This window comes from Vigna umbellata, chromosome 10 (assembly GCF_029865625.1).
Source record: "Vigna umbellata cultivar VRB3 chromosome 10, Vumbellata_1.0, whole genome shotgun sequence".
NCBI lineage: Eukaryota > Viridiplantae > Streptophyta > Magnoliopsida > Fabales > Fabaceae > Vigna > Vigna umbellata.
This window is the reverse complement of record NC_142174.1, coordinates 2511152-2530120: the sequence shown is the minus strand read 5'-3', so window position 1 is coordinate 2530120 and position 18969 is coordinate 2511152. Positions and strand designations below refer to the sequence as shown.

Below are 18969 nucleotides of genomic sequence, written 5' to 3'. Positions count from 1 at the left end.
CTAAACTCCACTTATCAACCACCAAACACTCTTGTATCAAATTTCACTCATTTCGACATCAAAAATAACTCTAAATGACCAAATAATCAATCTTAAACTTTTGGTTTTCTCTCCTAACCCTTATACAAAAAATTCACATGTCAAAATCCCTTAATTTGAACTTAAAACCTTCTAAAACCATCACATTGACCCATACCAATTTTCCTATCAGATTGTTACCAACTCAAAGTGCTAACAAGTCATAATTAACATGTAACCAAACATGAAACATCATATTTCCCAATCAACACCCTATCTTACAAACTTGCCTATTAAAATCTCATTTTTTTTTTCAGCCACAAAACCTATGAATTTGATAACTCATCATTCCTTAAACCTTGCTACCAATTCCAGACATCAAGAAAACATTATACAATACTTTTCATGGTCACAAAACATCTAAATCACATCATATCAGAATTAAATAATCAAATAATCAAATATATTCATTTTAAGGAACTAATACTAACATGAAAGTAAGATTGTGATCAAATCAAATTATCATACATGCAAGTACCAAATTTACACAACAAACATAATAAAAATAGAAACACTAGTTTTTCTTACCTTACACCGAAGATACGAAGCTCTAAGAACAAACAATATTTGTTCCCCTCACAAGGAACTCTAGAAACACCTACGAATTACCAAATTGTGATAGGAAAGAGTCCTTAGGACCACAGATTGACAAAGAACCAAGAAATGAATATCAATGATACATGTGTTGGAGTTTCCTAAGTATGATCATAAACAAATAACAAAAGGAAAAAGAGGTAGACACTAACTTGCTCTAAATGAAGAACTGATCGGTTATAAACATATACCTCATTTTTGTGGTCCTAATCATCAAGAAGATGACAAAGGAGTTAAAACTCTTAAAGAGAAGATAAAAAAACTCAAAAAAAAGAGCATTAGAGAGAAATTAAGTGTTTTAGATAATAAAACTAGTTTACGAAATTCTATTTATATTATCAAATTATTTTAATTTTATAATACTGTGTATCATTATTTTAAAACACATACTAACTATATTGTTATATTTTTTAGGTTTTTACGATTATATAATTTAAATTAAACAAATTCATATTCAAATATGACTTTTTAAATTAATTATTATTGTTAATATTTGTATTTTTAGTTGTATTTTCCATAATATATTACTTTAACAAAAATATATCAATAATAATCATACTTATTTGTAATTAATTCATTATAAAATAGTAGTGATAATTAATTATTTAACTTTTAGCTTATTATTAAATTCATTATTCAAATATCATACATATATATATATATAATTAAAATATTTAAATTTAATAATATAAATAAATAATTTATTTAAATATAATAATAATTATATTAATATTGCTAATACAAAGTTTAAAAAACAAAAAAAAAAAGACCGACCCGTGCACAGGGGTCTAAGGGTCTAAGAGTAGTTTGTATGTAAAAACAAAAACAAAAACCAAAAAGGGAAAAGGAAAAGCGTACTATGATGCTTTTAAGAAAGTGCAGTGAAGAGATGACAGAGAAGGAGACAGCAAGGACGCTCTTTAACTCAAAATTCATGGATATTTTAATATTAAAGAATTATTGACATTATTAATTTCTAACAAAACATTAGAAAACTTATTCTAATTTTATTTTTAATAAATGATATTACATTAAGATACTAAAGAGCTTTTGTACAGCAAAATTAAAAGAAAGTTCAAACACAACCATACAAATAGTAATGTTTTTTTCATTCATTTGTGTGAAGAAACCATGAATAAAAATCATTGATATGAATAGGAAGAATATTTACTAGTATTGATAATATGTGATTTTAAATATATATCTCTTTCTTTATTTTAATTTTAATATATTATATGAAGCAACTATATAAGGTTGGATAAAAACACTACGATAATTTTATTATTAACTTTATATTTTAAAATGAGAACATCTACACAAGATTATTAACTAGACAAAATTTTAGCTAAAATAAACTACCTAAATCAAATTTCGGAAAAGCACACCCAATCACATCCAAAAAAAGAACCCTTTCATGATATTCTCCTACTTCTTTTATACATAATAAACATTATACATTTTTTTAAAAATTTTCAAGACATTAAATACATTATTTTTCATTTAATACAATTTTATAGAGCATTAATCGTCACACTAACTTATAGCTACAAGAACGTAAAAAAATGAACTACATAAACGGCTAAGTTAGCATTTAATTTACAAAGAAATTAATTCGGTCGTAACTTTGAAAATCTAGGGTTTTTTTTTCCTTCATTTGGTAATAGACCCTTTGAATTTTGTATAGAAACAATGAATGCTATTAAAACTATTCAACGAGTGACCCCCGGATTCAAGCACACTTCACTAGTAATAGTAAGCACTTTTACTATTTTACACAAACTTTCCCTTTCGTTTCCAATGTTGGATTCATATTCATTCAATCTAAATCTTAATCTAAATCTACACAATCTAAGCATTCTAAATTACAATGTTGATACCTCTTCTTAACGTACGAGGTGCTGGTGTTTAACCATAACAACCGTCGTTTTAATCTTTACGACACTCGCGACTCGGCGAAGCGTGCGGCGTGTAGTACGGAGGTGAAGCACACGGCGTCGAGAACGGCGTCGTTTCGTCCAACAATTCCTCGACCGCGACGGTGATGGCGACCTCGTCCACCGCCACACGTTCACTTAGCCACTTCTTTTTGTTACACTCCACGGACGAACTGTTACCGTTACCGTTATCGGACTCAACCTCTTCTCTCTCTTCCTCCTTAATGGTGAAGAGCACCCTAGAGGGACCGTTAAGACAGTGCCACTTCATCACGTGCTGTTCCAGCTCCAGGTCCAAGTCATCATCGCTCGGAGAAGACGAGGTAGAACACTGGCGCGAAGCCTCCTGGGGTTCCACGCGCACGCGCGGACGGAGCGTCTGACGCCGTTGCCACAGCACGTACACGATCTCCGCGGCCAGGGCCACCAGAGTAAACGCCGTCACCGCCATTATCGTGGTTCCGAGCTTGCTCAGACCCATCATCGTGAGAGAAAAAGAAAAGCACGATTACGCTGTTCTGCTGCTTCCTGCTTTTGTGCGGTCGGTTGTTGCCCTTGGGTCTTTGTCGTTTCGTTGCAAAAGCCAAAAGGGTGTAATGGGAAATGAAGGTTTTGGCGAAAACCTCAAAAAAAAAAAAGAGAAAAGCGAAGTTTGATAGATAGATGGTCTCTGTGTGTTGGGTTTGCAGGTTAGGTTTAAAGGTGGCAGATGGATAGTTGGACAGAAAACGATGTGTTTTCCCAGGAAATGTGGGTGTTATTATTGCACTGTGACCTTTAATTTTTTTTTTACAGAACTTTGAATTTAATGTACTACAGAAATAGAAGTTTTTTAAAGAAGTAAATATCAAGGTGACAGTGGATTTAGTTTTCTCGAGTAAAGTCTTACATTTAAAATTTGTTAATAAAAATATAAAAAAAAGATTTCACTAAAGATACTCGTTAAAAATTGTATTAATAATACGATTTAAATATGTACATGCTCTTTTAATCCGGAATATTTCAGATAAAAACTAATTCTTCATGCATTGAAATATGTTTAATATTATGTTACTTTTGCTTTTCGGTTAGAGGTTTAAAACCTAGTTTAGAATTTCAACTTCATAATAAATAAAAGTACGTTTGCATCTAAAAAATTTATTTGCAAATTTAATTTGGTAGAGATGAGATTTAAGTTGCTTTTAGAACTTCAAACTTAATTTTAATTCAAACTTAAATTTTAAGTTGCTTTTTTATTTGGTTTTGTGATGTTCTTCTACATCTTCTAATGCGATCTGATATCATTTTTAATTAAAAAAAGAATTCCTTTTTCTTAACTATTATCCTTATACAAGTGATGAATAAAACTGATAAAACTGAAGGATAAAGTAAAAAAATTGTGAGGATTCGATTATACAGAGGTAACAGGTTATTTTGATATGGTTTGAAAACAGATTAAAAAATATTTCTAAATTTAATACATAATATGTTTTTTTTTTATATTTTAGATTATATAAATAGAATTAATTTTAAATATCGTAATTTAACATACACATTTTTTAATATATATGGATAAAATAATATTATTTATAATTTAAAAAATAAATAAATATATTTTTAATCTTTAAACATTTATATAAAAATTGAAATTTATAAATATTTAAAATTTTGATACATTTTTTTCTTATATTTTAAAAATAAATAGATATAGTCTTTTCAATTCAATTGAATTAATTTTTTTAACCTATTAAACACATTTTTCAACTAAATGATACATATTAAACGGTATAAATAATTTAAATATTAATATAAAACATATTTAACATGTAATTGCTTTTACTTAATTTAATTAAAAAATTATACTTAAAATTTGAGACTAAAATATATTTAAATTTTAGATAAAAATGAATCTCAATTACATATAAGAAAAAAAGAAAATCTAAAATATGTTATTTCTAAAAATAAATAAACTCATAAATTCACATATCGCGTTGCAGTTAAATTTATTTGAATTACGAATTATGGAAATCGAACCAAAATTACAATTTTAATTTAGGTCACTATCATTTTAATTCATCACACTTTACGATTTATTTACATTAACACATCAAATTAAATCTATTTTACAAACAAGACACTTAGCCAAACCTTCTCATTAGTTAAATTTATAAAGGAAAAACGGAATTTGGTATGTTTTATGTTTTTATCATGATGCTCTCTCATTAGTTAAACTTCATTAAAAAAATAGATTAGCATATAATGAACTTTTTATGATTCTACTCGTCTTGAAAACTTTCAATAAGTAAAATATGAAATTGTAACATTACTAGCACTTCTCATTAATATATTTCTCAATACATAAAAGATGTAAAAGAAAAGTGACCGTTAGTAATGCTTTATAAATAAGTCTACGTTTCTTAGGTGGAAGACCCGTGGAAGTAATAATATATCAAAACTATATTCATATTCAAGGGCGTATATACATTAAATGTTTCCTTTTTTTCTTTATTATTTTTTTTTTTCTATTTGAGTAATAAACAACTGCACGAAAGATTAAGGCAGATCATCATTGAGAATTTTTAATTTGTTAAAAATAAAGATTTGCATGAAAAAGATTCTGTAAAAGAAATTCCTAATATTTCTTTAATTAATGCTTCCAAGTGTTTGTAACACATTGTTTAATAAAAAATCAAGGTTTTATTTTAGTAAGTTGAGTGTTATGTTGAGAAGAAGCATAGTGTTACTGTGAATGGTCCTGGTTTAGCCAAAAAAAACCTGAAGTTGGTGATTGATGATAATGACACAAAACATAATCTCAAAGTTCTGCTTTTGGAGCATGCTCTGTGATATTCTATGTTTCGTAGACATTTATGAGAAAGAAAAACAACTTGGTTAACAAAGGAAAAAGAGCTTCACTAATTTTCATAACTATGTTTTTTCTTTAATGATCAAGAATAGCAAATCTCACTAAAAAAATGCATACTTCTACAATTTTAAATTTGTCTGAATAAATATTTTTACAAGGAAAAGAAGATGGGAAGATATTGTGGATTATTCTCCACCAAATTGATTAGACATTAAATGAATATAAAATGCTCTATTTGTCATATTTACTATAACAAAGGAAAGAAGGACGATTTGGTAGGAAAGTTAGTGACCACATATTCCCTATTTTTTTCTCCTTTTTCTTACGAATTATTAGGAAGTTTATATAACTTTGTCATTTTGTTTCTATTTTATTTATTTAGTTATTAAACGTTCAAGAATACATAAAACATTTAGTTTTATCTCCGATTGGGTGAGTGTAAGAAAATTATGAGTTATTATGGCTACCAAATATTAAATTGATATCAATGGTATTGTCAGCCTAAGAAAGAATGTATAAGAATAGCAAAACAGAAAGAAATTAAAATAATAAGGTACGAGATAATTATTATAGCTATAGATAGCTATATATTTAAGAGTAAGACGTTGGGAAGGGTTGATAGCTATCTATTTAATAGTTCATAGTATATATACAAGACCTTTTTTGTGTTCTATATTTATGATTTTTTTATGTTAGGTCATATTTTAATATGAGTGCTAAGTAACGGAAAGTTATGTCAGATTTAAATGTCACTGTAGTTGGAGTTTTGTTGATTTGAGTTTATGATATGAAACTAATGAAAAATAAATAAAAGAAAAAATGTGTGTGTGACACTTGAAGGTTTATACAAGGGAGTAGAAAAATGCTAAAAAGTGGAAGTTGCAATCTATAAAATAACAACTTATTTGATTTTAACGTGAAATGACATAGATATTTAAAGAATTAAAAGTTTATAATTAGCTCTCCTTTTATAATAAATAGACAATGTAAACTATATAAAAGATATATATTTTGAAAAGGTTAACTTTTTCGTTTTCAGAGATCATATCCAAATTTTATTTATTACTGTGAAAAAAATATTTCTAATATAAATGTCTCTCGAAAGGATCATCTAATCACATGGATGGCAATCCTCTTTGATAAAATAAAATAAAATACTATTGCAAGTAATAATAATTTTGTTCTCTCTAATATATTTTGAAAAAAAAAATTAGTTAAAAGATAAAATGATAATAATGGTAGCTAAATTAAACAATGTTTATAATAAATAAATTTAATTATTAATTTGATCTTTATATTTGGACCTTTGACACATTTTAGTTGATGGAATCATTCTTAATATAACATTACTTTGAAGAGGTTGATTAATTGGACATTCCTGACACCTTAGCCACTTTAGTTGGTTTGAAGATACTATGAACGTGGCATTTTAGAATGTTCTTGATTTGCTAAGAAATGTTGTTGAAAGTAAGACGACAGTTCATCACTACACTGTCTTTTTGGTTCTTGTAACTTGAACCGACAACTGCACATTTTAACATGTGTTTAGATCTACCAATGGTTTTTTCACCAATGTATAATTCCAACAGCACAAACATAAATTTTCGAAATAAGATAAAAGTAAGTACCATTTATACAGTTTTAAATAAAGTATTTTAAAATTTTAAAACATGTAATTTATAGAATTATGTTTTCACTAGGCCAAACATGTTATGAAACGATAATGTAAAATAACTTTTTTACTGGCCTTGAAGTTAGTAAGAGGTGATGAAGAAAAAAAAACATACCATACCTAATTCGGCTTGAAGCAGATGGTACACCTTTTCTGGGCTTACTACACCCACTTCAGGGGATTTCTTTCTTTACCCTATATTTTCTTTATGCACCCTTAAAAATATAAAAAGTTCTTACTTTGTACTTAAAACATATTTCGGGATTATGTAATCTGAGTTATTTTTTAGTATATATATATATATATTTTTTAAATTACACTATTTAAAATTCACTTTTACATAAAAATAATTTAAATTGCATAATGTAAAAGTCATATTTTACTTTCTCAAATGATGTAATCTAGAAGTTTTTTTTTTAATTTTGGATTGTGTAATCTAGAAATTGTTTTTCTAAGAAAAACTTTCAAATTATAAAACTTAAAAATCGTTTTTTTTTTTCATAAAAGTTACATAATTTAAAATGATTTTCAAATTATCATATTTAAAATACTTTAATTTTTAGTTCATTTATGACAACTATAAGTAAAAAAACGTATATGACATCAAGAAAGCAATAATAACTAACGATAATAAGTAATGTCAATGGATGATTGCTTTTCAAAAAAATATTTTAGAAATTTAAAAATGTCAAAATATATAAAATTTTATTGAAGATTCAAAATTAATTAGAGATATAATAAGTTTACAATATAAAATTTGGTGTAAATTTCATGTTATAAGTGAGTTTTTAAGTTATTTATTAGGTCTATTATATTACTTTTGAAATATTTAATGTGGACTCGATCTATTATACCATCCGCGGTTAGACTACTATCATACCATCGATTATCTTTAATTTCACATTTAAGATTATATATATGTTTCGGCACGAGAGAATGTGTTTGAGATCTCACATTAACAAGAGATAAAATTAATTTACATGTTTCGACACGAGAAAATGTATTTGAGATCTCACATTAATAAGAGATAAAATTAATTTACAATATATAAGTGAGTGCAAATCTTACGAACAGATTTTGTAAGATCAAATTAAATTTAAAAATCATTTCCTACCAAATATATTAAAATTAAAAAATAAATATTTTTTATTAATATATCGATTTATAGGTGTGTGAAAAAAGTACGCGGTGGTAAAAATGGCAAGACGAACAATTTAATCTTTTAAGCAACGGCATGGGTTTCACATGAAAACTATGAAATGGAGAAAGTAAATGCCCCAATCAATTGAACAGTGGAAGCGTAATCAAACTAAATTTATTCAACTGACTAAATTAGAAAAGATTTAAAAGTTAAAAAAAAAGCTCACAGATCATACAATTTCAGATTTTCCAGATTATACAATTTAAAAAAAATCCAGATTTTACAATTTAGAAGTAAAGAAGCTCCCAGATCACACAATTCGAAAATTTGTTTTTTCATGCTCCAAACAAAGTGATAATTATTGTGAAAGGAAAATGTTTGTTTAACAACTCATTTTTTGTCAACTTTTTTATAATGTCAAGTCAAGTGGTGGTATTTGATTGGTCCATTTCAAATAATATTTTCAGAAATGAAATCTTATGCAGAGGGTGTTTTGGAAATGAGAAAAGAGTTCATATTCTTCCTCTCAGCAAGTCTTTTTCTCATTCTATCTCAAGTCTTTTTCTCACTCTTGTCTCTTGGTTACCCATCGTTCTCACCAACCACCGTAACATCCAGTGAAATCTCTCTTCATCTATATGTTGTCTCATTTTGTTTTCACATTTTTGTGTTGTCTCTCTCTCGTGATTTGCTCTTGTTTTCTCATCCATTGGGATATCGAAATGACCTCTCCCAAAGTTGCTCCATCGTTGTAGCATTCTGACTCTCTACCTCTCTTGCCTTCTCCATCAAGTGAGATAACATGCTGTCAAGCGTTGACCTTTGCTGGCTATTTTAATGATAACTTTTCCCACCGACCTCCAAATGATGTGATTCTTTTTTTATTAGAAACTAGACTCAAAAATATTTCCAATGACTACTAATTTGTAATTTTTGCCAACTCTGTCTGGGTTTTTTCTCTTAATTTTCTTCACCGAACTCCAAATGAGTTGATTTTTGTTGGAATCTAGACTCAAAGATTTTCCAAATGACTACCAACCCATAATTTTTAGACCACTGTACTAGATGCAGTTAACTTCCAAAAAACAAATTTTTTCTAAGCTTTCTAAATGAGTTTACTTTCAAGTTATTGTTTCATGTTTCTTATTTTAGATGGGTGAGTGAGTTTAATGGTCACGGGTGGTGTTTAGCGCAACAATGCAAACGTTAGGTCATTGAATTATTGAAAAAAAAAAGTCATTTAGGTGCTTTCGTGTAAGTTAGATGAGGTCCATGAGCATTGATGGTCATTTTCTGCCTTGGTAACCGATTACAAGGGTATTGTAATCCATTACTAGACGCCAGAGGGCCATTTGTGCAAAATTTTTAACTATACTCCCCAGTTGGATGAATAACACTCCCCATGAATGGTTTTGCTCATTTTTTTTTCAATTTTTTTAGATGAGTGAGTGAGTTGAATGTGAATGGTTGTTTTTCAAGTGCAATGATGGTAAAATATTTTAACATTCAATGATGACCACATAGGTTCATTGTATTCCATTACTATTAACCTGACCATGTTCATTACAGTGATACCATTATACATTAATCATAAAAAATAATACAGTCATCCTAAAAAATAATACAATTAGCTTTATTGATCACACATCTATTTCCTTGAATTCTACAAATTTTTCTCGAGAAAAAAAACCCACCACTAAAACGAACGAAATGGAGGACTAAATTGAGGAAAGAGGACTTTGGGTTCGTCCCACGCAAATGAGGAGCTTCACCAAAGGTTGGAGCTTTGGGTTCGTCCCTCGCAAATCAGGAGCTTCACCAAAGGTTGAAAAGAGGACCAAAATGGAAGGAAAACGGAAATGAGGAGAGAGAACCAAAATGAAGAGAGAGAACGAAAATTGAGAAATATGAGAGAATGAAGAGATCAAGTACGGTGAGAGGTAATTTTGAAATGACCAATCTCTTAACCCTATGACTTTGTGCACATCACACTTTCACATTTTACTTTTATTCCAAACGATCTAATGATACGCTCACACGTAACTTTATAAAAAAGTTATTAAAATATAATTGTTAATATATCGGGATCCTTTGTGAAAATACTAAAGGAAATTACGAAGATGAAAAAACAAATTCACTAAAAAGAAATCCATATGTTGAAAAAACCGAATTTCTGGTTGTTTTCTATTTTGGGCCAGGAGCCGTATGTAATATTGTATAGACTGTTTCTTCCTGCACCCCATCATATTGTATTATGGATCTCCTGTAACTGTGTAGGTTGGTATTACTTTTGAATATATACATGTAATTTTAGAATGTTTACGTGGTAGATCTTTTATATTAGTACAGTTAAAGAAGTATTTTCATATACAGAAACTTCTATACTGTTAACTAATTAAAATTCTTTTCATAAGTTATTTTAAAAGTAGTTATTATAAAAATTATTAATTTATCATATGTGATAATCAATGATTACATAATAATGTAAAAAAAAAAAATTAACCAATTAATATTTTAATCAGATTCCAATTATTCATGCAAAACTATGGGTTTAAGTGACAATGTGTGATGGAATTTGAATAAAAATAAGTTTAGTTCATTAAATTTCTCATTAATTTTTTTTAAATCCTAAACATATGAGAGGTTAGAATATTTAGAACATTTCTATTACATATTGCATATTATCATATTTTAGTTTTTTTTACCTCAATTTTAAGATTATTTTATATATAATTTTACTCGAATGCAAAAGTTTTATCAAACTCTCACTTTGCTAATGTTTTATTTTATTATTGGTATATATATATATATATATATATATATATATATATATATTTATATGTATATATCTATATATATATGTATATATATATATATATGTATATATATATATAGATATATGTATATATATATGTATATGTATATGTATATATGTATATGTATATGTATATATGTATATGTATATGTATATATATATATATATATGTATATGTATATATGTATATGTATATGTATATATATATATGTATATATATATATATGTATATGTATATATATATATATATGTATATGTATATATATATATATGTATATGTATATATATATATGTATATATATATATATATATATATATATATATATATATATATATATATATATATATATATATATATATATATATATATATTTTTTTTTGATAAGTGTGAAAAAAAGTTGTTTCTACACTTATAAATTATCTCAATCTTATAATTATTCATGTTATTACTCAGTGAAAAGTTGTAATAGGAAGTAGATTGTTAGGTAAATTATTGGACAAGAAAGGGTGTATAATTTGGAGTTTGTCAGCCAATTTTCGCAAAGCGAAAGCCAAAATTCGCACTGCCAGAAAAAGAAAATTCGCATAGCGCACCAGTACCTGTGCGCTGAGCGAATAACATCAGTTAAAGTGAAACAGTTAAAGAAAATTCGCACAGCGCACACACACCTATGCGCTGAGCGAACTAATGAAGTTAATGGCTTTAAAAGACGTGACAGAAAGGCAGAAACCAGCTTCTGACACACGAAAAAGCCAGAAAAATAGTGGAGAACTCAGGAGACCTTTCAAGACATCTAGACTTCACTTTTTGCAAGGAATTGCTGTAAAGAGTATGTTTGAGATGTCTAGGATAGGCTAAATTTTCTATTCATTGGAATTGGTTGTATGACAACACATTAATATAAATTTTCTGTGTAATATATGTATCTGTTCTTGTTCTTTTCTTGACTTGTTTTTGATCATACGGAAGTATTATTCTCTTTAAAAGTTCTTTTGTACTTGGAAGTATTTTTAGAACCATAAACGTAAGAAAAGAAACTAAAAGTAACTACGCTAGGAATAACTTCTGTGCTTTTGGTCATTCTCAACATCTGAATTTAATGCAAAATTATGTGATGAAATAATTAAGGAATTAATAATACAATAGATAATTTTAGACCTTGTTTTAAGGAATTAAACCAAGATACTCTTGTGTGAATGCTTGAACAGAGAATATATGTTGTCTAGGATATTACTATAATGTTAGTCGTAGACCAATTCCAGTGATCTTTTATCGTATTTTTAAATCTTAAATATTTGTAGTTAATTTCATGCTAATTGCCAATTTGAAACCTCAAATGTTATCAGTAATTTTAATTGAATAACATGACTCAAATTCTCTTGGGAGAACGATACTCTTAACTTAATTCACTGTATTACTCGAACGATTTGGTATACTTACTAAAAAGGTATCATATATATATATATATATATATATATATATATATATATATATATATATATATATATATATTTTCAGACAGAAAAATAATTTTTAAATTTTATGATCCAGAAAATTTTATATTTTAGAATAGTTATAATATACATGGTAAAATTTTTCTATATCTTTCTAACATCTGAAAATAATAATATTTTTATTTTTTACTTGATTCATCTAATTTTTTTTATATTTTAAAATAAAAATACCATTAGGATGGGTGTAAAATAAAAAACAAAATGTTTGTTTGTTTGCCATCACCCTATATTTTATACCATGTCAACATAATCCAACACGAAGCTTTCATAGAACTAACATGTCTTGAAATAATCTTATTCTGAAAACCTAAAAAGTAATAACAATTAAGGCTTGATCTCGAGGGGAAATGAACATGGACACAACTTTTGAATCCTTTTGTGAATTTCAAACCAATGTATGTCAGAGCATAAGTCAAGTTTGTTATATTAAGTATTTATTTACGTTAGAGAGTCGAATGACACAAGATGTTCCAAACATGTTACGAGGGAAATGTTTTTTCTCATCCTCAACACACATATGCGCGAAAGTGACCTAACGACACACATCAAAAGCCGAATTATTCGTCCGTTTGAGATGTATTCCTCAGACACACACACAGAAAAACATTCTTGGTTTAAGAATCGCGTGTGCTAGTTCCACCATCACATGCATTCTCTTTTGACCAACTCTTTCAGAGACCACTTGCACACACCCACCATACCGGGCTACCACAAAAGCATATATGCATGCATGCATGAATGGTGGGGGTTACTAACAGCTACAAAATGGTGGTACCTCCATGATTATGATGCTGATGATCATCATCATCATCACTACTGACAGTGTTAACCAAGTCTCTGAAATAGCAGCACATGCAAGTGCCTTGGATCCTTCAATCTCATCACTTTCAAATGATAAGTCCATGAAAAGCATATCCCAAAGAGGACAAAGGCGCAGAATATGTGCGTTACTAGGAAAATCTACACATCCATATATAGATTTTTTCTGTGAGGGAATTTTGGATCCAAGACTTTCCCTTACTTTCATGCACGAAGTCATGGACAAAAGGAAAGAGAGAAAAAAAAAATAAGGAAAGAGAGGACGGTGTAATGAATTGCTTTGGATAGTGACCTTAGGCAAAAGAACCAAATGTTTATCCCCCTTTCTTAAAGTCTGCGAAAGCCTCGAATGTGTGTGGAAACTTTGTCTCCATCCTAAATCCTTGTCTTTTGTAGATGCCAATACCCTTTTCTTTTGGTGGGACTTAAGCAACAGTGTCTTTAGAGGGGCCTTCTCCACTCTTCCCTTTTGTTCCAAACCAACAAGATATGGTATACGATGCCTTCTGTTCTTCGATTCACGTCGTATCATTCTTCTTTCTTCAATCAAAAACATACTAATTACTACACTCTTATAACTTAATTACCGTCGCAGATAAAGTTCACCTATATATCTTAAGTTATAAAAGAATCAAAATTGGATAACGAATATCTGTGAATCAAAGATTGATAGTACTTTAAATTTAAATATATACACAGTCATATTTGGCCATCAAATTTATATTTATATTCCTCACTGTTGCACTATCTTGTTTCAGTGATTAATTTGTAATTTTATCACATGTATTAATTAATAAGCATAGAACTTGTAACTTTGTTCCTGTTAAGTATAAATGCACTCATTACAAATGATTAGGAATTCGGGAACATATGCAGACATTTTCAATCATCATAACAAACAAGCTGCTCCAAACATGTTTTTCCTCCAACTACAAGAAGATTCTTGTAGAAAAAAGATTAACATGATATATATATATATATATATATATATATATATATATATATATATATATATATATATATATATATATATATAAAACGTGCAGTAGCTTTTCAAGGTTATTATTATTGTTGTAGTTAATTATATTATGATTATTAGTAGTATCTTTGTACATTGTGGTATGATTTACTTGGGTGAGGGGTAACAGAATTGTATTTTATGATATTACTTTTGACTTCAATGTTTAATCTGTAGCTTGGTTCTGTCATTGTTAATTGATATGCTAGACTACCAATAAAAGTTTGGTCATAATAAAAAAACATTATTGGAAGCTGTTTGGTAATTTAGATTAGCAACGTTAGAGCATGGTCAAATCCAATCAATCTTAATCACCTGCTGCCACTTAATAAAGTTATATATGCCGATATATCAGAAAGATCAAAAAGAATATTTAAGGCAACTTTATGAGAAATAAGTGGCAGCAGAAGACGGAGAATTTGAAGAGGCAGCCACCATTATTTGAACAAAAAAAAAGCCAGTTAGATAAAACCCATATCTTGAGAAAGATATATTATATATAAATTTAAATATATAAGAGTAGTTTCCAAAAGGTTTAGGTATTTGAATTTTATGGTGGTTAGAAAGAAAGGTTTGGAAAGTAAAGTGAAGAGCAAGATAGGTCTTAAAGGTAGAGAAAGAAAGAAAAAAGATAAAGAAGGGAGTGATTGGGTGGAACAAAGTTTGGAGGGTCCTTGTTTACCCTAATGAGTGTGCCTCTTAATCCAAGAAAGATTATATTATGATTAAATGGTAATACTAAGAAGTGAACTTTAGATATATTTAATGTAGAACTAAACATTAATAAATGGTGCATTTAACAATAAATGAAATAGTAAACTTAAAATATAATAAATCTTTCTTTAAGTGATAATAAGTTTTGTTAGAATAAAATTTAATTTATAATTATTAGATCTTAGGTTAGAAATAAATTTTAAATCTAATTCAATCTTATAAAATCGATCGGTTTTGTAAGATAAAGTTTACATCCACTCATGAAATCGTTTTATAACGTTGGATGTCCAACCGTTAAGACCTTGGTGACGCACCCCTTTTCTTACCATCCTCCATTAAGACAATTTTGGGTTGTGTCCTTATGCGACAACCAACTTGCTAGGGCTCCACCATCAATTTAGTGGAACCATTGGGATCCATTAACCCTTTTTAAAACCTAGCTCTCTTTGCATGAGGGATCATCCATCACAAACATGCCCTACAAACACACTAACATTTCTACTTTCCATGTCTCAAATCAGACCCACACTCATTAAAGAACCAACGAATTTTCCCGTGATTTTCTTTTTTTGATTCTTCTTTCTTTTAGGCTAAGCCAAACCTTGTACTGTTCATATATTGACAAATCTCAGATAAAGAGAAGAAGGACGTGACTTTATTAGTTATGTGATTATTATCTAATCTTCAAATCTATTTCTTCACATAATTACCACATTTTTCTCATCCCTTCCTTTTTCTGCATGACCGAATATTTATCGTCAATAAATAAATACAGTAATGTAAATGAATAACGCTGAAAAGAGGGCCCACTTATGAAAAAAATGGGTCTGATCTGGCTCAAGCCCAAATACCTTTTCGCTGCCTCTCACGTCGATTTGTATGTCGTCTATGTCACGTCTCTTAATTTTCATTCCCTCTCTATCAATGACATAATATAAAAACAATAGTTTTTCTCACTCGAAGTTAAGAAGTAATAAAAGACAGTTAGAACAATTTAAATAAATATATATATATATATATATATATATATATATATATATATATATATTTTATAATAAAAATTCATTATTAAACAAAGTAGTTTAACTCATTTAATAATTCTACAAAGTTATACATAACAAGAAACATATAGTTGAAACTTATTTAAAAATATAAAAACTGTGAATCTTAAACTTATATTTAATGAATGTCTATCTCATTTAATTTTATAATTTTGAATAAATTTCAACAAATAATACAATACATTTGAATAAAATTTACGTTTTCTATCACCTCATATTTGAGTGTAAAATCAGATTCCTTCAATTAAGAGAAATCCATTTATTTCAATTGATTGAGCATGATAAATTTTCTTATAGGCATTCAATTCTTACAGATGAAAAAACTAACCACATCTAAATCAATCATCAACAAAAGAATTAAAGCCAAAAAAAAGGAGGTAATATTATAAAATGAAAAGTTGGTGACATGTAACTGAAGGTTTTTGCATCAAACTAGACATATCTGCCTTTAATATTATCAAAATGGACAGATTCAACCGAAATTACGAAAATGGGAAAGTCATGGGGTCCAAACGACTTCAATTGAAGAAGTCGTGCCCCCTCTGCACGACTTCACACTGTTCATTTGACCAGTGTTGAAGTCGTGCACCCCAAAAACGACTTCGGGGTGCTGTAATCGATTACCAAACACTGTAATCGATTACCACGTCTTTTTTTCGTTAAAAATAATGAAAGTATTGAAGTTGTATCGGGGGGTCACGACTTTAATACGAGAAGTCGTGCACCCCCCACACACTTTTATCTTTTTTTAATTTTTAATTTCTTTATTAATTAAAATGATTTATAATTAATAAATAATATTTTTAAATATATTTAAAATAATATAAATTATATCTAATTAATATTTAAAAATTATATTTCATTATAATTTAATTTTATGAATTTTAATTATTATATTATACCTTTTTTTCTTGAATTATAATTAATTAATAATTTTTTTATTATAAACTATTTAAAATAATAAAAAATTGGGTTAAATATGTTTTTAGTCCCTAAACTATTGGTCGTTTCTGGTTTTCGTCCCTCTTTCAAAGTAAGGTACAATTTGGTCCTCATTCTTTTCGAAACGTTCGTTTTAGTCATCGGAATTTTGGTTTTAGTCCTCATTTGTTGCTAAATGAGGACCAAATTTTTAAACAGTGTTTAGTTTTCGAGGACTAAAACGAACGTTTCAAAAAGAATGAGGACCAAATTGTACCTTACTTTGAAAGAGGGACGAAAACCAGAAACGACCAATAGTTTAGGGACTAAAAACATATTTAACCCTAAAAAATTTTAAAAGTTCAAAACGTTTGGGGTTCACGACTTCTTTACTTAAAGTCGTGCACCCCTTTCACACTTTTATTTTTTTACTTTTTTATTATTTAAAAAGATTTATAAGTTTTATATAATATATTTAAATGTATATAAAACATTTTAAATTATACATAATCAATAATTAAAGTTTTTTAATACTATTAAATAAATATATTTTATGGTTTTATTTATTTTTGTAGTTAAATTAATTTTTTATAAAATATATTTCAATTAAATAATTTCTAACCATAATTATTGTGATTACATAAATAAAAATTATAAACTTATTATATTTCATCATAAATTATTTTTTATTATAATTAATTACAAAAATAGTTAATTAATTAAATAGTTAATATTTAGTATTTTTATTAATTAAATAGTTTATAGTGAAAAAAAATTATTAATTAATTATAATTTGTTAAAAGATATTCTACAATCATAAAAATTCAAAAAAATAAATTATAATAAAATATAATTATTTTTAAATTTTAATTAAATAATTAAAATAATTATAGTTATAAATTATTTAATTAAAATTATTTTATAAAAAATTTAATTTAATTACAAAAATGATTAAAATTATAAAATTTATTTATTTAATAATATTAAAAAATATAATTATTAATTAGATATAATTTTAATTATATTAAATACATTTAAAAATATTATTTACAAATTATAAATGATTTTAATTAATAAAAAAATTAAAAAATATAAAAAGTAAGAATGGGAGGAGGGTGCACGACTTCAATAAGAGAAGTCGTTAACCCCCACACAACTTTAATTTTTTTTTAATTTTTATGAAAAATGACTTTGTAATCGATTACAAGTCTCTGGTAATCGATTACCATGTTCTAAAGTCGTTTTTGGGTTGCACGACTTCAACACTGAACAAATGAACAGTGTGAAGTCGTGTTGGGGAGACACGACTTCTTCATTTGAAGTCGTTTTGGCCCCCCATGACTTCACTTTGGATCAAAATTTGTCCATTTTGGTAATATTGAAGGCATATTTGCCTATTTTGGTGCAAAAACCGAAAATGAATCTTTGAATTTATTTAATCCATAATTGAAACTTAAAAATAAAGATTGATTCAACTTGATCTAATTTTTGAACTTTTCCAAACTTTCCCTTTAACTTTTTGTATTTTCACTTATTTTACTATTATAATGCCTGTAAAAAAAATTTCTCAGATCCTTCTTGATTGGTCATTTGCTTTAAAAAAATTTAATTACGTGCGTACTTTTAGTATAAAGTGAAAAAAAAAAAACTAAAGATTTATATGTCGGTAGATCTGAATTTTGTACATTTGTTGTTCACTATCGTAACATACATAAAAGGTGTAACAAAAAACACACATAAAAAGTAAAAGGTGACATACTGAAGCAAAGAATGTAAGATCTAAAGAATGTAGATGTATTCAAAAGTTTGGCCTAACTACTGTTTATGATAAAGAGAACAAAA

The 18969-nt window shown here is 27.5% G+C and overlaps 1 protein-coding gene across 1 annotated transcript; it reads right to left on the bottom strand.

Moving 5' to 3' along the window:
• Positions 1–2400: 2400 nt before the first annotated feature.
• LOC148191618 (uncharacterized) lies at positions 2401–3403 on the bottom strand. The gene has a single exon (XM_088101019.1). The coding sequence runs from the start codon at positions 3088–3090 to the stop codon at positions 2599–2601; it is 492 nt and encodes a 163-aa protein (XP_087957145.1). The 5' UTR covers positions 3091–3403; the 3' UTR covers positions 2401–2598.
• Between the last annotated feature and the right edge of the window lie 15566 nt (positions 3404–18969).